This window comes from Martes martes (assembly GCF_963455335.1).
Source record: "Martes martes genome assembly, chromosome: 13".
Lineage (NCBI taxonomy): Eukaryota > Metazoa > Chordata > Mammalia > Carnivora > Mustelidae > Martes > Martes martes.
Window position 1 is genome coordinate 70,718,615 of NC_137901.1, and position 22,971 is coordinate 70,741,585.

General features: G+C 54.0%; 1 protein-coding gene across 3 annotated transcripts in view; it reads left to right on the forward strand.

The window, feature by feature from the left end:
- The window catches only part of AP1B1 (adaptor related protein complex 1 subunit beta 1), a 54,241-nt gene extending 32,602 nt beyond the window's left edge, over positions 1–21,639 (forward strand). For 2 of the 3 annotated variants that reach the window (XM_080820952.1, XM_080820953.1), the window contains exons 10-21: positions 98–213; positions 546–711; positions 6,327–6,425; positions 6,945–7,204; positions 8,451–8,652; positions 9,970–10,113; positions 15,513–15,658; positions 17,464–17,593; positions 17,890–17,974; positions 18,693–18,779; positions 18,888–19,042; positions 20,613–21,639. In XM_080820952.1, the coding sequence (XP_080677078.1) occupies positions 98–213; positions 546–711; positions 6,327–6,425; positions 6,945–7,204; positions 8,451–8,652; positions 9,970–10,113; positions 15,513–15,658; positions 17,464–17,593; positions 17,890–17,974; positions 18,693–18,779; positions 18,888–19,042; positions 20,613–20,687 (1,665 nt within the window). In that variant the 3' untranslated portion in view covers positions 20,688–21,639. Of the gene's footprint in view, positions 1–97; positions 214–545; positions 712–6,326; positions 6,426–6,944; positions 7,205–8,450; positions 8,653–9,400; positions 9,422–9,969; positions 10,114–15,512; positions 15,659–17,463; positions 17,594–17,889; positions 17,975–18,692; positions 18,780–18,887; positions 19,043–20,612 lie in introns of all 3 variants that reach the window. The other variant, XM_080820951.1, reaches the window with a different exon arrangement.
- The last annotated feature ends 1,332 nt before the right edge of the window (positions 21,640–22,971 follow it).

A 22,971-nucleotide genomic window follows, 5' to 3' on the forward strand; every position in this document is an offset into this window, starting at 1 on the left:
GGGGTAAGACATGACTGAGCCCTTGGCCAAAACATGGTCATCAGAAGTTCTTTTGGAAGTGGTTGCAAGGCCCTTGCCCACATTCCTCTTCCCACAGCAATCTGCAGAGCGCTGTGTGAGCACGCTGCTCGATCTCATCCAGACCAAGGTCAACTACGTGGTCCAGGAAGCCATTGTGGTCATCAAGGACATCTTCCGCAAGTACCCCAACAAGTACGTGCCCATCCCTCCCCGTGTGAGGGTGATGTGGCTCTGCTGGGGACAGGCATGTGGGGGGAGGAAAAGCAACAAGGAGCCTCTCCTTTTTCCTTATTTCTCTGCCACAAATAGCATTCTCAAAAGAAACCTATTGTTTTTTCTTATTTCTCTTAAGAAATAAGCTAAATAAGCACTAAAATGTAACAGATAAACTCAAATCCCATTGCTCACCACCCTCTCAGGATCTTGTGGGGCAGCTTCCTGTCTCTCTCGGCCCCTGCTGGGCCTCTTCTGGGTTGCCTGGGCTCCTTCACTGCTCACATGCTGGCTGTGTGCTCGTCTCTTAGGTATGAGAGCGTGATCGCCACACTGTGTGAGAACCTGGACTCCCTGGATGAGCCTGAGGCCCGGGCCGCCATGATTTGGATTGTGGGCGAGTACGCCGAGCGAATTGACAACGCCGATGAGCTGCTGGAGAGCTTCCTGGAGGGCTTCCATGATGAGAGCACCCAGGTGAGCCACCAGGTGGGGTGACTTGGGCCAGGGTGTGGGTTGTGACTGGCAGCTTGGTACTGGTGCAGTCCATCCCACCCTGAAACCCTCCCCTCAGCCAGCAGGCCTCAGGCCCAGCCCTTCGTGATACAGCACTGACAGTGTGGACAGATAGTGGGGCTGACAGGGGTGGCCCCTTTTCCTCTCACCCTGCATTAGCTATGGGGGAATGTGGGGACAGTCTGTGATGGTGGACACTGAAGGCAGGCAGAAATTTCCAGCTTTCATTTCATATTTATCTTTGGATAAGTAAGACATTCAATTAGTTCAAAATTGAAAAAATACAAACGAGTATATGGTGAAACGTCTCCTTCCTACCAGTTTCCTGGTGACCCAGTTCTGCTCACAAAGATCATCAATGTCATTTATTGGTTTCTTGGAGATACTTCCAGGGACAGTCTAAGAATACACACCCCCTACATGCAAGTAAACATACACGTATATAGTTGGTTCTCGTTATTTGTGGTAATTATTTTCTATGAAGTCACTGCAAATGCTGAATTAGCGAGTACTAGACCATTGTTCCTACAAGCCTCTGATCACAACATTTTTGTTAATCAATTTATTATCTTGTTTTTTGTGTATTTCTTATTTAATATATATTATTGATTCATTCACATTGAACTCATGGCCACCAGCGCTATAACTCATGCCTGCACAAAGCTTCTCTAACACACTATTTTCTCCATAAGGCCCATCACCTCCTCGCGCTAGTGTTCGCTAGCCAGTACTTCAGCCTGACCCTTGGGGCGGGGGCTATCATTAACAGTGAATCATCAACAAAAAGCAGAACGTGAAAGATGTGGCAGGTAAATAGATTGTGAAGAGGACACTTGTTTATGGTATGAGGGCAGAAGCAACAAGGCAGAGTGTCAGCTCCTTTGACCTCCACTGGGAGTGTGTACCTCAGGAAGCTTGAACTTTTCACTGCTCTGCACTTCATTGTGAAAGATCACGAAAGCTCCCCAAACATTGATTTTGGGGTTACAAGTACGTTTTAGGAACTAGGCAAATTCCAAATACGGGCTCTGCGGATAATGAGGGTCCACCGTGTATATGTCACCTCTCATTTATTTATTTATTTATTTATTTTTAAGTAGTCTCCACGGGCGGCATGGAACCCAGTGCGGGGTTTGAACTCGTGACCCTGAAATCGAGACCTGAGCTGAGATCCAAGAGTCAGACATTCAACCAACTGAGCTACCCAGGCATTCCACCTCTTGAACTGTGGGGCGCGTGGCTGGCTTTGTCGGTATAGCATGTGACTTTGGATCTCGAGGCTGTGAGTTTGAGCCCATCGTTAAGTGTAGAGATTACTTAAAAATAAGCGCTACTGGTAGCGCACTATACACATTCAAATTGTACAGCACCGTGCCTTTTTTCCTTAAGATTGTGTCTGAAGGCGCTGTTGTAACTAACTGATAGGACTCTTCACGGCTGCATAGTGCCATGTTTATTTAACCAGCCTCCCCTGATGGATATGTAGGTGTTAGTCTTCTGCTCTTTTAATCAATACTGCTATGAATAATCTATGTAGGGCGCATGTGTGAGTCTAGCTGGGGGATAAATTGTGAGATAAATTCTTTCTGGTGAAGGGGACTATGTACTGGAGACGTGGGAAGCCGTTCCCCATTTCCTTTGGTGTAGGGACTGTTGTGGTTTATAGTCAAATCTCAGAGGTAGCATAGCCCTCCCCTTACCTCCTTGTCAACCTAATACATTCATAGACTGTTTTTGCCAATCTGATGAACAACAAGATGTACCTTGGTTGGTTCTGTTTGCATTTCTGTTGAGTGGGGTTGAGCATCTTTTCATGTGTATTCCCTTTTCTGTGAGCCAGGCACTGCTCATGCAAGAGAGCTTTTAAATGTGTTTGTAAGCACAAAAATCTTTGCTGCCCAACGGGGGAATGTGATCTGTTGGGTCAGAGCATGAGCCTTGGACTAGGAGACCCCATTCTCCAAACCCTTCTTCTGTCCCTTCTTGGCTCTGTGGTTGTACACTAATTCTCTGCCTCTCTGAGCCTCGGTTTCCTCATTTATAAAATGAGGTTCATAAGACTGTGCCTGATCCTGTTGCTCTGAAAGTTATATAGAATGCTTTGTGCAATGTCCTTAATGGGCGTGCAGGCCATGATAAGCACTCGTGAGTGGTAGTATTGGTGTTGATCAGAATTGGTTTAAAAGTAAACTTGTCCATGGGGCGCCTGGGCTCAGTCATTAAGCGTCTGCCTTCAGCTCAGGTCATGATCCCCGGGTCCTGGGATTGAGCCCTGCATCGAGCTCCTTGCTCAGTGGGGAGCCTGTTTCTTCCTCTCCCTCTGTAGCTCCCCCTGCTTATTCTGTCTGTCAAACAAATGTTTTTAAAAAATAAATAAATAAAAGTAAACTGGTCCAGGCAACAAACCCCTGGGGACCTACTGTTTTCCCGTAGCTGGTAAGTTCCGGGAGTGTGTTCTCTTCCGGCATTCTCGGATGAGGATGCCCAGACGGCGGCAGCAGGGCTGTGTCTGTCTCTCCGGGGTGGTTTCTCCTTTAGGAAGACTCCCAGAATTAGGGTCTCTTTGGGGTCAGTAGTTCCAGGCTATGACCTGTAACAGCCTGGTGACTTCCTTAACTCCCTTCCCCCTGGTAGTTCCAGCAGTGGTCCAGTTTGCATCAGCCTGAGCCAATTGCCATGATTCCAATTGGCCGAGTTTGTCAGACTTCTTTCCCAGTCTCCATCAGGCAGAGAGGAGGATGATTCTCTGAAGGAAAGCCAGTATTTCTGTTAACCAGAAGACAGACTAGATGCTAGATGGGCAAAAGCAACAGATGTCCATCACAGAATAATAGTCTTAACTCCTACCATCACCCACTCCCACTGCCACCTGCCAAGTCTGCTATTATCCTGCCCTGGGCTGCTTTTACTTTCACCATACTAGCCTCCTCACTTGCTTGTCTCTGAGAGAAGCAGAGCCTGACTTGGGACCCCTTCTGCCCCCCACCATCAAGTCCTGCCTGGGATTAGTGCAGAGGACGTCCTCTGCGGGGTGTTTCTGCAAAACTAAAGTAAATCTTTTGTAGCCCCTTCCCCATTGGGCAAAGTCTGCTGGAGAGCCCAGCTTAGAGAAATCAGCAAGGGAAGCTAGAGCAGGAGCCTGGGTTGGGGAAACGAATCTAATCTATGCTCCTCCCCTACCCCCACTTTGGGTGGCCTGGAGCAAGTTAAACTTGCCAAGCCAGTTTCTTCTTCTCTAGCACAGAGTTGCTGCAAAGCTGATTGGATGATGTGTATAGACTGGGCACTTCAGTGTGGCTGGGTGGTGGTGATGGCGCTTTTAATTAACGGGCCAATTGCCTTTGCTTCCTGGGTTCACAACACCATTCAAGTTTTTATAAGCATACTTGTTTAGTGCCTTGCAGTTTGGGAACTTATTTAATTTATTATATTTATTTATATTTTAGCTAAATTTTTAAAAATATTTTATTTATTTATTTGACAGACAGAGATCACACATAGGCAGAGAGGTAGGCAGAGAGTAGTGGGGGAAGCAGGCTCCCTGCTGAGAAGAGAGCCCAATGCGGGGCTCGATCCCAGGACTCTGGGATCCTGACCTGAGCTGAGGGCAGAGGCTTTAACCCACTGAGCCACCCAGGTGCCCCTATTTTAGTTAATTTTTTGTATATGTTTATTATTATATTTATTGGGCGTGGAGCCAAACACAGGGCTTGAATTTACAACCTGGAGATCAAGACCTGAGCCAAGATCAAGAGTTGTATGCTCAACCGACTGAGCCACACAGGCACCCCAGGGAACTTATTTTAGATTGTCTCTTTGAGCCTCCTTGTCCTGGGCTCCTAAGCCTCTCCAGCCATGGACAGGGAGCTCAGAAAGTCTTACCTGGGGTGGTGTGTCAGTCCAGCCTGTGTCTTGCCCCTGTCTGGATGGCAGGGGCAGTGACATCATTGCAGGATGGTTGCCCTGAACATGCAGGCTGACATGTGAGGTATCAGCATGTTAGTGAGGCTGGGAGGCCTCAGGCTAGTGGTCAGAGTTCGTAGGCAGTGTAGCAGACCTGACAGTGACGAATGATGCCAGGCAGCCCAGCTGACCTGGGCTGAGGAGAACTCGGTAAAAATCCCTGTATGCTGGCTGCGGTGATGTTGATGACCGTGGTGACAGGCGTTGTGTATTGAGCAAAGTATGCGATAGGTTATTTACATTCCTTATCTCATGGGCTCTTCCATTAATCCTGTCAGGAGTTTACACTAACATTATAGGTGAGGAAGCAGACTCAGAAGTTGTAGGACTTGTCCAGAGTCACATTCAAATGAGGTGTGATACAACTCTAGCTTCAAAGCGGTCATAAATTGCAGTTTTGTGAGCTCACAAGAACCCCCTGAAGCAGGCCACCCTTCTCCCCACCAAATGAGGATAAATGGCTTCCCCTGGACTACCTGGCCAGGAGCTGTAGCCAGGTTCTAGAAGCCAGTCTCTGGGCTGCCTCCTACCTTGACAACTGCCAGCCCACCGCTCCTCTGCTCTTGGCCCATGTGTAACCAAATGACAAGGACTCTGGATTGCTTAATTCCAGAAATGGATCGCGTCTCCTCCGTCCTGCCACCTGCTATTAGCCCATTCTGTGTACCCTCCATTTTGCCAACCACACCCAGAAGGTGCTGTCAGCCTTGTTCCCTCCCTCCTGCCACAGGCCTGTCCCTGGCACAGCCCTGGCTCAGGAGCCTCAGGCTGCCCTCTTATCTCAGGACTGGCAGAAGTGAGATGTGGCTAAGGAAGGACTATGTGCAGAGAATTGTTCTTTCAAGAGATGTTTTTTGAGTTAGCAAGTTTTTCTTAAGTGCCTGCTGTGCGCCGGACAATGATAGAGCAATAACCAGGGATACAACTGTGATAGCCATGATCTCTGTCCATAGGACAAGCCAGTGGCTGGAAAGCATTCTAATAGTGTGGGGGAGTACTGATGAGGGAGTGCAGGAGGCTGCAGAAGCGTGGGGGTGCTGGGGCAGCATGAGCTGCAAAGGGTGAGAAGATGTTGGCCAGGCTGAGGGCATGATCAGGTGAAGGTAGCAGCAGCAGGGTGAGAACTGAGAGAGGGCTGGGCCGGGGTGGTTCATACCTTCTTGTAGACGCCCTGCTCCTTAATGACAGGCTGACTCTGTGGGCCCTCCTGGCCCAGTCCGTCAGTGGTACCATCTCTCCTTGTTGACAGATAGTCCCTTTAAGAAGCACACCAGCTACACATGTTGCCTTTTTAAGCTGCAAACTCCTTAAGGCATTGTGAGGCTGGGAGCCCTGACAGGTTCCTGGGACCCTAGGGTAGGGTTGCCAGATAGTAGTGGCCATCTCCTTCCTGAATGGTAATGCCAACGTCCAGGCTATTCAGCACTACTGTGACAACCGCCTGGCCTTAGTCTGTGCTCTGTGGCCAACTCCAAACCTGGGAAATCTGCTCTCAGCTTCCAGGGCCTTTGAAAAATACCCTTCTCCGTCTTTGAGGCCCTAATTTGGTTTCCTTCCATCCCTACATGAAGCCCTCACTACTTGTTCCTTGTCACCTTTCTGTCTTCCCGCAGGTCCAGCTACAGCTACTAACAGCCATTGTGAAACTCTTTCTGAAGAAGCCGACAGAGACCCAGGAGCTGGTGCAGCAGGTCCTCAGCTTGGCCACTCAGGTCAGTGCCCCAGCCTCTGCTGCGCCCAGTGCAGGTCTCACTCCACAGGGGGCGCTGTGGTCTAAGGAGCCCGCCAGACCTTGGTGCCAAGGTTCTTCCCCTAAGGCTGGCATCACTAGAGGGGTTGGCCCTAGAGTAATCCAGGACCCCTGCTCAGGGAGCTCAGTCACAGATAAATCAAGATGGAGTGGGTCAGGTGAGGAAGTCGAGACAGACTGCAAACAAAAGAGGGGAGGGAGGTCCAGAAGAACCAGAGGGTTTGTAGGACAGGGAGGACAAATTTTGGAGTGGAGCGAGGAGTGGGGACAGGAGTGGGAATGCCCTGTTTAACACTGGGCTAGGGAAGGAAATCGAGGGGCCAGGCCATGTTTAGGGACAGGTTAATGGGACTGCTCAGGATCAGTGTTCAGCACTGTGACCATGCCCGGGTCATGGGATTTGGGGAGGAGCTCCTTCCTTCCCAGCTGGTTGCTCTGCTATGAATTTAATATGCTTCTTGTCACCTCCCCACTGCTCAAGGACTCTGATAACCCAGACTTGCGGGACCGTGGCTACATCTATTGGCGTCTGCTCTCCACGGACCCAGTGGCTGCCAAGGAGGTGGTGTTGGCTGAGAAGCCACTCATCTCTGAAGAGACGGACCTCATTGAGCCCACACTGCTGGACGAGCTCATCTGCTACATTGGCACCCTGGCCTCCGTCTACCATAAGCCTCCCAGCGCCTTTGTGGAGGGGGGCCGGGGTGTTGTGCACAAGAGCCTGCCACCACGCACTGCCTCGTGAGTGAAGCTGGCCAGTCTCCAGGCTGAGCCTCCCTACCTGGTTTTCCGGTTCATTAGCCTAGGCATTCAGGCCTATTGTGGTAACCCTGGCCAGGCCTGAGTCTGAGGGAGATTACCATTCTAGTGACATTTTTATTTTTACTTTTTAAAGATTTTATTTATTTATTTGACGGACAGAGATCACAAGTAGGCAGAGAGGCAGACAGGGGGTGGGGGAGAAGCAGACTCCCTGCTGAGCAGAGAGCCCGATGTGGGGCTCGATCCCAGGACCCTCAGATCATGACCTGAGCTGAAGGCAGAGGCTTAACACACTGAGCCACACAGGCAGCCCAAGTGACTTTTTTTTAGAGAGAGAGCGTGTGAGCCAGGGGTGGGGCAGAGGGAGAGAGAATCTCAAGCAGACTTCACACTGAGTGTGGAGCTTGATCCCATGACCTGAGATCATGATCTGAGCTAAAAACAAGAGTCGGACGCTTAACCTATTGAGCCACCCAGACACCCCCATCCTAATGACTTTTTAATGGATATTTACCACAGAGGCGCCTGGGTGGCTCAGTCATTAAGTGTCTGCCTTCAGCTCAGTCATGATCCCAGGGTTCTGGGATCAAGCCCCTCATTGGGCTGCCTGCCCAGCCGGGAGACTGCTTCTCCCTCTTCCACCCCCTCCGCTTGTGTTCCCTCTCTCGCTATGTCTCTCTCTGTCAAATAAAGAAATAAAATCTTAAAAAAAAAAAAAAAGAAAAAATGTTTACTACATATAGGGTGACCTTATTTGATCTTTACAACAGCTCAAAGAGGTATCCCCATTTAATGGACGAGGACAACAGGAGAGAGAGCTTGAGGGCCTGGTGTGGCGTCCCACAGCCAGCACAGCTAGTCTCAGACTTGATTCTAATTCCAGAGCCCTGTTCTTCTCACCCTCCTCTGCCACCCCCTGGTGGTTTGTTTGGCCTGCGTGCCCAGTCCTCCAGGGCAGGCATCCAGTCTTTAGGGTGCGCTGAGTGGTGGAAATAGACAGCCCCTCCCTTCACTCACCCCCATGATGCGGATCTCTTGGAGAGCCAAAAAGATGGATCAGGCGTGGGAAGGGGGAAGAGGAGGGGCCATGTACATAGCCCTTCTGGAACAGTGTGGAGATCCAGGTGCCTGTGCTGGGGGAGGATCCTGGAGACTGAGGACTCTGACCTCCCTGAAACAGCCCAGCACCCACCCCACTGACCCTCTCCCTCCTATGTCATCACAGAAGTGAGAGCACAGAGAGCCCTGAGACGGCCCCTGCCGGAGCACCCTCTGGTGAGCAGCCGGATGTCATCCCCACCCAGGGCGACCTGCTGGGTGACCTCCTCAACTTGGACCTCGGCCCCCCAGTGAGTGGCCCACCCCTGGCCACCTCCTCAGTGCAGATGGGAGCCGTGGACCTTCTTGGTGGAGGCCTCGACAGCCTGGTATGTCCTGGGGCCCTCTGTGGATAACATTAATAATGACCTTCAGAGTAGTCATTGAGCGTCTGGTCTGTGCCATTCACCAACCGAGGGCCTCAGGGTACACTTGTCTGCGAAGGTGACTATGTCACTCCCTCCTTAGAGGGGAGGAAACTGAGGCTTCAAGAGTTCAGGTGAACTTCCCTCTAGGAGTGCACAAAATGTTGCAGACACGGGATTTAGTCCCTTGCCGGGCCGCTAGATCTGGATCCTGTGGGCTAGAGGAGCCACAGCAGTGTTCACTTACTCCCACACCCTCCACCAGCTTGGTGCAACAGCCCAGGAGGCCTGAGAGGCCCATGAGGGGTCAGGGACAGTCCCTCCTCCCCTGTAGAAAGGGGGTGGTGAGACTGGACTGGTTATCTTCCTGGGACTTGTTCAGGCAGCAGGTAGAGCCAGGAGGAGGGGTAGCAGAGCCCCTGTCACCTGGCCATGTCTGGCTCAGGTCCCCAAGGCATGACACAGGAAAGGGTAGGAAGGGCCATGGCACCAGACGTGGGTGGTAGAGTGAAGCCCTGGAAGTAGTGCCCTTCATAAAGATAGTCTGGGTCCCCCTTAAGCGTGGCACAGTCTCACCCCAGACTCCTCTCGGGAACAGCAGTGACTAATCTATTCCCTCTTTCCCTCTCTCTCTTGTCTCTGTCTTCTTTCCTGGCTTTTCTCTCTGCATGTGGCTGCCTGTTCTCTTCACCCTGCCTGCTTCTGCTTGGAGATGGGGGATGAGCCTGAAGGGGTATGGTTCAACCCTTGCGCCACCAAGCCTTTGTCTCTGCTCTTCCTGAGTGCTGGCCCAGCATCCCAAGGGGTGGATGATGTCAAAGCAGTCCTCCCTGCTGAGCCGTGGCCTTTTATTGAATGTCCCATCTCAGTACCCTTAGACAAAGTTTCCTTGTCATCCCGAGGATCACCTGCTCTCTCAGTTTCCATGGGCCCTCTGTGACAATCTAAAGGGTGTGGTCCTGTCAGCTTAGCACAGCCTCACCGCAGAGTACTCCTTTTATCGGTGGGCTGCGGCTTAGTTTACACATGTCCCAGCCCTTTCCCAAGGTCACTCACCCCTAAGGCTGGAGGCTTGCAGGTCATGGAGGGCACAGTGTTTGTTTCTTCTCCACCCCCTCACCCTGTCTTGTCTCTGCAACTTAGAGCTGGTGTGCCAACAGCCCTGCAGCCCCCCTCCTGCCCCGTCCCATTTTCTAAAGTGCCAGGTTGTTCCACTCATGCCGGGCCCTTGAGGTCCCCACTTCTAATGCCTGCCTCTGACCCCTTTCCCTTCCCTTCCAGATTGGGGGCCCCAATTTTGTGGCACCCCCAGCAGCAGCAGTCCCACCCAACCTAGGAACATCCATGGGCAGTGGCCTGAGTGACCTCTTCGACCTGACCAGTGGCGTGGGCACACTGTCGGGATCGTATGTGGCCCCCAAAGCAGTAAGTACCGCACCTCCTTCCATGGCAGGAGCAGAGGGAAGTTAGATACTGACTGATGTTCCTTAAATGGCCCGTTCTGTGGAATCAGCTCAGGCCAACAGGAATGGGTGCCAGGGTCTGTGGGAGCACAGGGAAGAGATGCTAGGCCAGCCCTGGGGGCTTGGGAAGACCTCCCAGGGCAGGGCTACTGGAGCTCAGGCCTGTAAATCAAGTCAGAATTAGGTGAAAGTGGAGAGAAGGCTCCAGGTGGCTGTTACAGCCTGTGGTCAGGCCTGGAGTGGAGGGAGAGCCCGCACCTGCCAGAGCACTGGCAGAGGTCCCATCTAGCTGGAGCGGCAGTTCTCAGGGCTGTCTCCCACCCGGTGCCCCTTTCTGATGACAGATGTTGTCTAAGGCGTCCTTTATTTCCTGTGCTCAAATGTGTCTAGACTACAGCCTACCTATACATGTCACTTCAAAATTAGTAAGACGCTAGCACTTCTTTTTTTTTTTTTTTTCTTTTCAGCGTAACAGTATTCATTGTTTTTTTCACCACACCCAGTGCTCCATGCAATCCGTGCCCTCCCTAGTACCCACTACCTGGTTCCCCCAACCTCCCATCCTTCTTTTTTTTTTTTTTTTTTAAAGATCTTATTTATTTGAAAACAGATCACAAGTAGGCAGAGGCAGGCAGAGAGAAAGGAAGGGAAGCAGACTCCCTGCTGAGCAGAGAGCCTGACGCAGGACTTGATCCCGGGACCCCAAGATCATGATCTGAGCTGAAGGCAGAGGCCCAACCCACTGAGCCACCTAGGCGCCCCAAGATGCTAGGACCTCTTAAAGGAGACAGAAAGGGAAGAGAATAAAATGATATATTTCCATATCGTAAAGGCTTGGCTACGACCACCCCGGAAGTTCTGATGAAGCTGTCAGGTGTTGGTGGCTGTGTAGAGTCACCACGACGGCCACAGGTAGTGTTTGTAGCTCAGGTGCTGTGAACCATGTGGTTAGTGGTATCCTTAGTTCCTGAAATGGTGACTGACTCCCAGTAAAGTCTCCGTAAAACAAAGAACAGGCTTTCTTTGATTTTCACTGTAATTGGGTTCCCAGCAATTTCAGGATATGTTGAAACCATGCAAAACATACTGCAGGGATACAGACAGTTGCTCATTGAGGGGACAGTTGTCCTCCCAGCATTATGTCCAGCATCCCTGACCCGGCTTTTGTGCCACCTGCAGATGCCCCATAGATGCCCACCATGCTACCAAGGCCTGGTACTCCCCAGGACTCCCACCTAGACTAGCGATTAGGGAGGGAAGAAGCTGGCAAGGTCCACATTGCCAGGCCGTGAGGGTCTCTCTCAGTCCTGGTGCAGCAGAGCCGTTAGAAGGTTTTAAGCAGAGATGAAATGTATTTACACTGGAGGGAGATTGCTTTGGCTACGCTGTGGCAGGCAGTTTGGAAGGGCTAGGACAGAAGATGCCAAGTGAGGAGACCGGCAGGAACTGCTGTGTGCTCATGGTGCCTAGACAAGGGCAGCTTTGAAGGCAGAGGCAAAAGGCTGCCCTGGAGAGCTCCTCAGGAGGTGGGACTGGCAGGATGTGGGGGCTGGCGGGGAGGGAAGGATGCTGGCTCCAGAACTGGGATGAGGGATGTGCTGTTTGCAGAGCCGGGGGCGAGGGAGAGGAAGGAGTGCTGGGTTTGCGAGGCAGGAACACGTGGGCCTGGCTCTGAGGACAGCGAGGTGTGGGCCACACCCTCAGCATCAAGGAAGCTGCCAGGGGGTTCAGACCTGACCTGACCCCCTCACAACGCTCAGGGCAGGCCCTGTGTCTGCCACTTTGTTCCAGCCAGAGCCCCTCTCTCTCTTCCAAGGTCCCCTCCCCAGACCAGGACCGAGCTGGGCTTTAGGGGTGAGGTGAGCTCTCGGTTGTGCCTGGGGAGCTGTGAGCCAGCGCCTGCTTCGACCTCACCAGGAGTGGCGGCCGTGCTGCAGCGGTGGTGGCCAGAGCCCCCAGTAGAGAGCAGGTTTCGTGCAGGCCCGTCGCAAACCCCCCGCCCCGCTGAATCCCACCAGAAGCCTTATGGTACTGTCCTTCCTGTTCCACAGTCGACAAATCTCAGTGCTTTTGCCTAAGGTCACATAGCAGCTAAGCCACAGTCTGAAACTGAATGCACGGTGCTTGCACCAAAGTCCCTGTTCCTGATCCTGATATGATCATGCCCCACCGTGTTTGAGAATGTCCTATGTGTCTTAGTGTCCTAGGCTGTCAGAATAACTAATTACTGTCCAGAGTAGCTACCTCAGTGTGTGAGACCAACACATATGTGTTAAAAGCCCAATGTAGGGGCGCCTGAGTGGCTCAGTCGTTGAGCTTCTGTCTTTGGCTCAGGTCATGATCTTAGTGTCCTGGGATGGAGCTCCACGTTGGGCTCCCTGCTCAGCAGGAAGCCTCTTCAGCTCCCCCTGCTTGTGTTCCCTCTCTAGTTGTCTCTCTTTGTCAAATAAATAAATAAAATCTTTAAAAAAAAAAAAAAAGCCCAATGTGACAGGCATAAGGCAGGATCAAATGACAGAAGAGCAGCAAAGACTCCTGAAATCCTGTGGGTGCCAGGCCTTGCCAGGACTGCCGAGCTGCCAGAAATGTGAAGTCCAGAGCTGGCTCTGTGTGTGTGTGTTCATTTTAATGGATGGTATGACTGCTTTTTCTTAGTGGAGGCCCAGATGGGTGGACCAACAGTGAGTGCTGGAAAGGAGATGTTAGGGAATCACTCCATCAGAGGAATTTAGGGCAAGCTGCCTGGAAGAGGAGTCCTTACAACACAGGACTTTTCCCATTATCTTAGACACAGGAGTCTCTGGGGTCTGGATGTGTTCTTCCTTCAGAAGCAGTAGGTGTGTCATCTGTGTTTTCCCAACAGCCATGTGACTGCCTAGAATGGTTTGTCCTATGGGCATTCTCCCTGCCACACCTGTGGGGGTAAATACGTTCTACAGTAACCTTCCCAGTCAAGGGAATGAGGCTTTCTCTGCACAATAACTTGGGAGTTCCTGAAGCATTTGGACAAGTGGATGGTGATGTTTCCTTGGGTCCTTCAGCAAATATTGAGAATTAGTTTAGTTTAATTTAGATTAAATTAAACTAAGTCTAAACTAATTAGTCTAAACTAATTTAGACTAATTTAGATTAGTTCCGTTGTAGCACCTGTGCTAGATTCCGTGAAGCCACATGACCAAGAGAAATGCGGTTCCCACAGGCAGCAGCCAGTCCCAGGTGACAGAGGCAGTTCTGCAAGAGCTGTGAAAGGTGGCCTGTGAAAGGTGGGGCCCCGGGAAGCTGCTCTGGGGGCTTGCGGGGGGCTCAAGAGCTCTCTGCTTGCCTGTCTCAGCTGAGGCTGAAGCCGTGTGATTCTGCCCTCACACCTTTGTCCTGGAGAAACAAAGGATGATTATGTTAGCAAGTGTGGTGGGGTGGGCCTGCCTCCAGCCTTTCCAGACTGGAGGGGTGGGGGGGACAGAGGCAGAGGAGCAGGTTCAGTCGAAGCCTGGCAGAGGGGGGCCCCAGGACATGGAGGCCGTGGGCAGTGGAAGTGCTGCAGCGTTGGAGGGGTTTTTGCCATGATCAGATTCGCATCTTTTTTTAAAGTTCTATTTATTTAAGTAATCTCTCTGGCCCCATGTGGGGCTCAAAATTATGACCCCAAGCTCCAGAGTCAGCCAGGTGCCTCCAGATTTGCACTTTAGAAGATGATTCAGGTGCTGCAGAGAGGGGGGTGGGATTGAGGCACCGCAAGGGCTGCTGTCTTACCTGGTGGACTCTGACTGTGGTTCAGATGCACATGCTGCTTGCTGAGGGGAGCAGAGGCCCTGGCTGCAGATGGAAGAGGTAGTGGTGACAGGGTCCGGGCTGCAGGGACCGTGGTGTAGGGCTTGGGGTTGGCTGAGGGTGGGGACCCAGATGGCGTTGAGGTTCCTGGTGGTGACACCTTGAGAGACAGTGAGATGTTGACACAGCACACCTTGGGGCAGCTCTTGAGGAAGCCTGGGTCTTTTGACCTCGGGGCTGGGCAGGGGGTTGGGGGATGCTGAGAATAGGGCCCTCAAAGGCATTTGTACTGCCCTGGATGACGCCTACAGATGTCCTTCCTGGTTGGGGCTTTAATTCAAGCTGTTTCGCCCTGCAAATGCTGCCAAAATGCAAATGGCCCAGCAAGCTCTAAGCCAAGGACGTAAAAAAGAAAAGCAGAGGGGCGCCTGGGTGGCTCAGTGGGTTAAGCCTCTGCCTTCGGCTCAGGTCATGATCCCGGGGTCCTGGGATCGAGCCCCACATCGGGCTCTCTGCTCTGCGGGGAGCCTGCTTCCTCCTCTCTCTCTGCCTGCCTCTCTGCCTACTTGTGAGCTCTGTCTGTCAAATAAATAAATAAAATCTTTAAAAAAAAATTAAAAAAAAAATTAAAAAAAAAAAAAAGAAAAGCAGAGCCCTTTCCTCAAAGAGCTGACTGGGTCCAGGTGAGACAGACACACAGGGTCACATTCATCTGCTAACTTGTCATGGTAGCATGGATGTAGGGAAGGAACCTAGGTGTGGGCTTCCCAAAGGAGGCAGCTCTTGAGCTGACACTCCTATGACAGCCAAGCAGCAGAGGGCCTGCCAGGAGAGAGGTCCTCTTAGGTACGGCCCTTGGTCAGCCCAGTTTCTACAATTAAAAGGCCAGCCTTGCCTCCTGTGAGGAAGGACAGCCTGTGACGGCCAGGGAGGCCTCGAGCTCTGGCTGAGGCCCTGGATGTCCTTGGGCTCTTCTTCTTCTTCTTCTTCTTTTTTTTTTTTTTAATATTTTATTTATTTATTTCACAGAGAGCGAGTGAGAGAGGGAATACAAGCAGGGGGAGTGGGAGAGGGAGAAGCAGGCTTCCTGCCAAGCAGGGAGCCCGATGTGGGGCTCGATCCCAGAACCCTGGGATCATGACCTGAGCCGAAGGCAGACGCTCAATGACTGAGCCACCCAGGCGACCCTGCCTTGGGCTCTTCTTGTCTCTGCTCGGCCCTTCAGGAGGCTGGCAGGGCCCACTTTTCTCTTCACCTCTCTCAGCCTCCTTACTGAGTGTTCCTTCTTGGACCTCTGAAGACTCAGGTCAGCCCTTGGGCACATCAAGCACCAGCCTACCCCACGCTGCTCTGATACACAGCCACGCTGTCCTGGTGGCCCTGGGATCCCTGCAGGATTGTTCCTCTCATTCCAGGATCCCCACGGCCATTGCCTGGTGGTAAAGGCAGGTGTGGTCAATCTGCGAGGCCCCTAAGGGAGAGGGAGAGACCGTAAAGGAGAAGAGTCAGGTTGGGGGTGGGTAGCCTCAGGTGGGCTGTTAACTTTTAGGGAAGTGGCAAACATGAGCCTCCTGTCTACTCCCTTGCCTGTAGGTGTGGCTCCCGGCCATGAAGGCCAAGGGGTTGGAGATTTCAGGTACCTTCACCCGCCAGGTGGGTTCCATCTCCATGGACCTGCAGCTGACCAACAAGGCCCTACAGGTCATGACCGACTTTGCCATCCAGTTCAACCGCAACAGGTACGTTCCCAAGGCCAGTGTGACGAGAGCCCTTGCTGGTGATTGCAGGCAGGGGTGGAGAGCTCTGAGGGATCTGGTGCCTCATGGGTGCATCTCAGGCCAAAACTCTCTAAAGCAATGACTTTTTTCCCTTCCCCACGACCTCTTTATGTGGACTGCAAAGTACCAGGCAGAGGGGTAGGTCGTTTCCCCTTATTTTTGCCTTCTTCCACTGCTCAAAGAGTGTTTGCTGACGAAAACCCCCAGCTCCAGACCAGGAGCCCACCTTTGGCAAACGCTCCACATGACAGGATGGAGCCTTCTCTCCAGGCCTAAGTCACTGCCACCGCAGGGCCCAGCTGTAAGAAGGCTGACAGGGAGCGGATTTGCCTCCCAGCCAGCCCCTTGTGGCACAGGTTTAAACCATCAGACGGGGCCTCTGGGAGTGGTGGCTGTGCCGGGCCCCTCACCCAACTAGGTCCCCTGTACTGGAGGTCCTGGGGAAGGTTTCCTCTCTGGCACCATTGGGGTCTTCATGGACCAGGCCAGCTAGGCCAGGGCTCTCCTGGGGACCCAAGCAGCCTCTCCTGATGATTCTTCTTCCTGAGCGGCTCTAGTGATGAGCAAACTGAGCCTCTAAGAAGTTGACTGAAGGGGCTGCTTCCTCAGGGAGAGCCCATAGGCCAGTGGGTCCTGACCCTCTCTCAGCTCAGATGGCCCTAGAGTTCAAAGAATCACTCCAGATTCCACGGGAAAGTCTCGATGATTGCTCACAACGGACTTAACAGCGTGCTGACAATGCCCTGGGTGGCAGGCCCTATGCGAGGACTTTAGAAGTATTATCTTACTTTGAGCTACTTGACAGCCCAGTGAGGTCAATGCCATTGTCCCCTTTTCAGTAAATAATGACACTTGGGCTCAGAGAAGACCAGTGCCTTGCCCAGGATCACACAGCAGGCTGTGGGGGATCTTCCAGGAAAGCCTGAAGAGTGGGCCACCACAGAGGCCTGGGGTTCCCCACATCATCTCCCACCGTATCCCAGGCAGGTCTGATTGCCGTCATGGGTGGAGTGCAGGCAAGGTCTGGCAGGTTAAGCTCTGGATCTCAGCAGTGCTACTTAGCCCATAGTGTGTGAGCACAGGCCTGCCCCTCCCTGAGTTTCCATGTCTTGGAAGATGAGAGAATGTGTATCTCTTGCTGTTTTTATGAGAGTAGGAGTTGGTATAATATCAAATGCCCAGCCTGGGCATAGTGAGCTGTCACTGCATGGTCCCATGTCTCACACTCTTGGGGATCGTCCCCGCCTCATTTACCTATGTGATGCTTTGCTAAGAAGTAGAGCTTTCCTGAATCTCTCTCTGGCTAGTTCTAGCCCTGACAGCAAAACCTGGTGTCTTGCTTGGGATGGTCACATCCTTCTTGGAAGGTAGGGATTGGTAGCAGAAACTTGGGCAGTCAGAGTCTTCAGTTAGAAGCAGCTTATAGTTCAGGCCTCTGGTGTTAGGTGGAACTAACTCCTCAAGTGCAGGACAGAGCAAGGCCATGTTCACCTGGGCCTGCTCCACACGTAGCCCAGAGAAGAAAGTGGAGCCCAGATGGGAGTTAAGCCTGCAGCTGGCCCAGGGCTCATTCCTCCTGTCCACACAGCCATTGAGAGTGGGGGTCATGAACATGAACTCTCCTGGGCCCAGAGCTGAGGTGAAACCAGCTTACTGGACAGGCTTCTTGCCACCCACTGCCCTAGCTCTGGAGCCTGAGGAGCCTGCCCATCCCACGTCAGCACCTGTTCCCCCTGCCATTCCCGCGGGGGCTTCTCTCTCCCCAGCTTCGGCCTGGCCCCTGCTGCCCCCCTCCAGGTCCACGCACCACTCAGCCCCAACCAGACTGTGGAGATATCCCTGCCTCTCAACACGGTGGGCTCGGTCATGAAGATGGAGCCTCTGAACAATCTCCAGGTGTGTTCCAGGCAGGGCTAAGCACCCCACTCCTTACCTGCCCACCTACCACAGGGGAGGAGCCTGGTGGAGAGGTCTGGGGCCTCGCCTTTGTTGGCTAAGGGGTGTGTCTGTGGAGTTGTGCTCTTTGCCAAAGATCTGACAAGGGAGACCTGATCCGAGGGGACGAAGGGGCATGGTTACCAGGGAAGGTGTGTGAGGGGACCTGGTGAGGTGGAGGCACAGGGAGCAGGCCCTTCCTGGGGCCTCAGAGGGCGTATCAAGCACATGGGACCAATCGGTGGCCTTGTTCCTAGGTGGCCGTGAAGAACAACATTGACGTCTTCTACTTCAGCACTTTGTACCCACTGCACATTCTCTTTGTGGAGGATGGGAAGATGGGTGAGTCCTGAGGGTGCCCTGAGAGTCCCTGGAATATAATGATTGGCTTGGCCCCACAATGGAGTCTGTGAGTTGCCGGCTCCTCTGCAGAGCCTGAGGCGAGGGTCACGCCTCCATCAAGGCCCGCTGAGTGTTGTCTGGCCAGCTCTTTCCCTCAGTGGGGGCAGGAGTTGTCTCCTGAGTTCTGCTCTGCCCGCCCCTCAGCTTTGCCCGTGGTCTCTAGACAGGCCTCCCATGGCCTCCTGAGCTGGGGAGCCCAGACCATGTCACACTGGATGTCCATCTCCTGTGCCCTGGCTGGAACCCCTAAGAAGACTCATCCCCATGCCAGGAGGGCTCACTGCCAGCTCAGAGCTGAGCAGAGGACTTTGCCCACGTCATCTCTCGGTCACCACAGAAGCCCTGTGACACAGGCTATGATTAACGACCAGGCTGCTTGGGGCCAGAGCAGGAGGGAGTGCATGTGTGGGTGCTGGGAAGGAGAGATTTAAGGCTCAAAAGGGAGGGGGAAGCCCAGGGTCTTTTGGGAGCAGCACTGGTGGCCACTGTCACAGAGCTAAAGGTTTGTTCAGGGAAGCAGGAGGGGGCTGTGGCAGAGCTCGTGCCTGTCTTCAGCTTCAAGTTTGCACCCCCAAAAAACCCATTTCCTGCTGGGTGTTATTAAGTGGGGCCCCAGGTTTATCAGGGTTCCATCTTCTACCTTTTCCCCCACCCCCAGACCGGCAGATGTTCCTGGCCACGTGGAAGGACATTCCCAATGAAAATGAAGCCCAGTTCCAGATCAGAGACTGCCCCCTCAATGCGGGTAGGACTTCTCAGCCCTCCCCCGCCTTCCCGCCCCATCCACACTGCCCCTTACCTGTACCCCCAGCCCTCCCCCACCACTGACTGGGGGCCCTCTTCTCACTCACAGAGGCTGTGAGCAGCAGACTACAGAGCAGCAACATCTTTACGGTCGCCAAGAGGAATGTGGAGGGCCAGGACATGCTCTACCAGTCCCTGAAGCTGACCAACGGCATCTGGGTGCTGGCGGAGCTGCGCATCCAGCCGGGCAATCCCAACTTCACGGTGAGGGTCCCTGCTCCTTCCCTGCCAGCCCCAGGGTGTCTACCTCCATGTTCCAGGCAGCCTCTCCTTCTCTCGCTGCTTCCCAGACCAGGGGTCAGTCTGAGAAGGTGCGCTCTAGCCCAGCTAGGCTGGGGTCCCTCTGAACCTGACATGAATGAGCCTCAGAATTCTGACCCTAGCTTCCAACTCAGTCCCATCAGATTACTAAATAAGACACTAAATTGTGTCACCAGTGATTTGGTCTTGAAGATTCTATATAGTTGGGCCCCTTGAGGGGGCACAGTTGGCCTCAGGCCCACCTGACTGGGAAATGGCACTGCTGGGCCCAGGTGCTGGCCCTCCTCCCACTCTTCCTTGCCCAAGGGCCCACCTGGGAGGGCACTGATAGCAATTTGCCCTTCTTGAGCTATGTCATGTCAGACCCCAGTCAGGACATGGCTTCCACGGAGTGTGTCGTTGCCCTGGAGGCCATGCTGCTGTTCCAGGCCCCAGAGAGCACCAGGCTTTGCTTCTCACCCTGAGCCCCCGTCTCTGGCAGGCATAGCCCTGCAGACGTGGCTCCCCGGGCCCCGCTGGCGGTGCTGGCACTATGGTTGGGTGGGGGCTGCAGCAGTAGCTTCGGTGGTGGTAATTTCCATCTCCCTGTGTTTGGTTGCTGCATGCCCACCTTCCCTGCTGGTGCCCGTGTTGCAGGACTTGGAGGTTAGCAGACTGCTTTTCTCTTCCTCTTTCCCCTCCATTCTCCTCAGCCACACCTCGCACAGCCTGTCTCCTGGCCTGGCTCCAGTGCACCCTGCCTCTCCTAGCCTCGCCTCACCCTGCTGCTCCCCAAAGCCGGGCAGACGTGCATGCAGGCACGGGGCACCCCAAAGCTTCCCAACCAGGTGAACCTGACTGAGGAGCTGGTACCCCCACTTCCCAGCACGCAGAGCATGCACAGAGCCCTGCAGAGAAGATCAAGGCCCCACAGGGCCACCACTGCTGGCATCCAGAGCTCCGTTTGCTCCCCCCTTCCTCGTCGCACCCTTCAGTGGCAGCGACTTTGGCAGAAGTGCTGGTGGCACTTGCTTCTCTTCTGCCTACTCTCCAGCTCCCATGGTGGCAGAGCTGCCTGTGCTGGAGCCCAGGAAGACTCCCCAGCGACCCCCACCACTGCCGCTCTCTCCAAATGGAGACCTCCTTCGCAGCCCCCACACCTTGTCGGAGACCTCAGCCCTTCACGGGCAGTGATGGGCCCCAGCAGCTCTGTGGGGCAGGGGCTGGGTCCTCCCTGCCAGCCACCAGCTCATGATTCACTCTGGTTGGGCCGCAGCGGCTGGGCTGACAGCAGGTGTGTGGGCTGCACGTATATTTGGTCCGCACCCAGCTGGCTGCCGCAGCCGCCCCCTCCACTCCCTCCGCTTTACTACACATCTGCCCCAGCCGTGCTGCCACCAGGCCACGTGTGCACACCACACTCTTCCATCTGGCTCTTGCGCTCTCTCCCTCCCTGTGTTCCCTCCCAGCCCCTGAGAGGAGCCCGGGGAATTCTGAGCTCTCTCCATCCCCTGATCTCTCTCTCCCCCTGCAGCTGTCCCTGAAATGTCGAGCACCAGAGGTGTCCCAACACGTGTACCAGGCCTACGAGACCATCCTCAAGAACTGAGGCCCCATCCAGTGCCCACCCCGGCCTTCTGCCAGCCCCAACAAGGAGCCCCCTGGGAGTGGCAGCACCTCCTTCCTGGAGAGGCTGAGCAAGGCTCTTGGACACCACGGAGTTCCCTGGTCCTGACTGCCGGGCCCACCTGGGTCCTCAGGGCAGGTTAGCATTCCTCCTGGAGTGAAATCTCAGCATACCCCTGTGCTCGGGGACTCCCCTCTTCCGTTGCTGCTGACAGTTAGGGTCAGGTGAGGAGGGGACCAAAGGAAACAGAGCCAGAGAGGCCACAGAAGCTGATCAGGCAGACCCAGGGTTTTCTCTTCCTTTTCCTGACCAGTGCCTGAAGGACAAGTGTGTGGCTCCCTCTTCAGGCTCCTGGCCTGGGAAGCCCCTGCCCCTCAGTCTCTCTTGGGTCAGTGTTAGAGGGCCTCCTCGTTGCCCACTCTCAGGCCAGGCTGTCCTGGTATGTGTGGAGGGTCCTTTGGTGTGCCCAGAGAGCTCCTCTGTCAGGGGTCTGGGGTTCCCGGGGGCCTACACCCCTACCTTTCCTCTCTGCATCCACCCAGGTGGGGCCCCCCTGGTTGTGCCCATCAGGCCTCAGCCTCCTGAGCACTGACCCACATGGGCAAGCCTGGGCAGAAACGTCCAAAGCCCCGGCCCAGGCTCCTGCCCCCCAGCAGTTGCACACATCGACTCACCCCACTCCTTTTCTTGCCCCGGAGGACGGTGACTGCCTACAATATAGTCCTTGGCATCCCCTGTGTTTCTGGAGCAGAGACAGGACTGAGGGATGGGGCACATGGGTGAGCAGGGTGCTTCCCATCTGGGGTTTCTTTGGGGTTTCTCCTTAGTGTCTGCTGCCCTCCCCCTGGCCTCCCAGATTTCCGTTGTGTCTGACAGAGCATTAGGTTTTCCTGTACTGCTGTTTAATAATAAAGAAAGATTCTGCTTTTGGCAATCACGGACACTTTTTTCCCCCTCCACTAATTGTCAGAATTGAAAATTGCCTCCCAGTGGTTGAGGATGGCTTTCTGAGCCCTGCACTAACTGTAATATTCATAGTATGTATACATACACATACATATACATAGATACGTATACTATAGTATACATAATATACATACACATATATATATAATGTATGTTTATTCTTATTTTCAAAAAGAGAAAATGAATAAAAATGATGACATCAAGTGTGTCCCTGGCCAGTGTGTCAGGTCCTGAGGCTCTTGTGGGTGGGGTCCTGGGTTCAGGATCAAGGGCTTGAACTGTGTGCCGAGCCCCTCCCCTGGCACTCTGAGGACAGGGCCTTTCCCTCTACCCTGTCCTTAAAAATGGACGTCTGAGGCCTGCTGATCTCCCTGGCACCGCTCCTGCCCTTGATCATAACCACCCAGCCGTCTCGCCTTTTGATGTTGGCTGGAGGGCTGTCTTCTGTTTTGGTTTTCCTCCTCTCCCTGCCATCGTGAAGGCTCCCAGGAGCCACGGAGAGGTGCTCTGGTGGTGGCAGGAGAGAGGGAACGGTCAGGTAGGCGGGGCACCAGGCCTGTCTGGGCAGGCTTTTCCCCCACCCTGCATCCGCAGCGGGCAGGGGGGCGCCCACCCAGCTGCCACCAAGGACATCCCATGTGACCCTAGTGCTGGGATTGGCCTGGATCCCAAGGGAGGGCAGCCAGACCAAGGGCAGGGCCCCAGTGGCAAAGCTGCTTGTGGTTCTCAGTGCCTGGTGGCCTGGAGGCCTTCAGTCTGCCTCTAAGGGAGGAGCAGCCTGGGTGCCCTCACCCCATTTCAGCCCACCATTCCCTGCACTGCCCACTTCTGACCCGCCTTCCCGGCGCTGGGAGGCTGAAAGAAGAGCACGTCAGCAGGAGTTCCTGGCCTTCCACTGCCCCATGTCTGACCCCTCGGGCTGAAAAGTCTAGCGCTGACCAATTTCTTTGATCACACAGTCCAGTTCTCAGTTTACCTGAAAGTCCAGAGCTCAGAAGACCCTACACCGATGCGGCTGGAGTACCCCCGGCTGTGGGCTAGAAGAGAGGGTTGGGAGCCCTTGAGGAGACTTTGGCCCTGGCCTGCAGTGTCGCCTGCTGCTCCTGGCTGCTTGAGGGCCTGGCTCCCACCCAGGATCCCGTGTGTGCGCTGCCAGTCATGGCTCCCCACCCATCTGCCACGGAGGGCAGATGTGAAGTGCAGGGTAGCTGTCCGCAGCAGAGTGGTGTTGGGTGAGCAAGTCCAAGGACCATGTACGGGGGTGAGGAGAAAGGCTGGCCTGCTGGAATGGAACACCTGG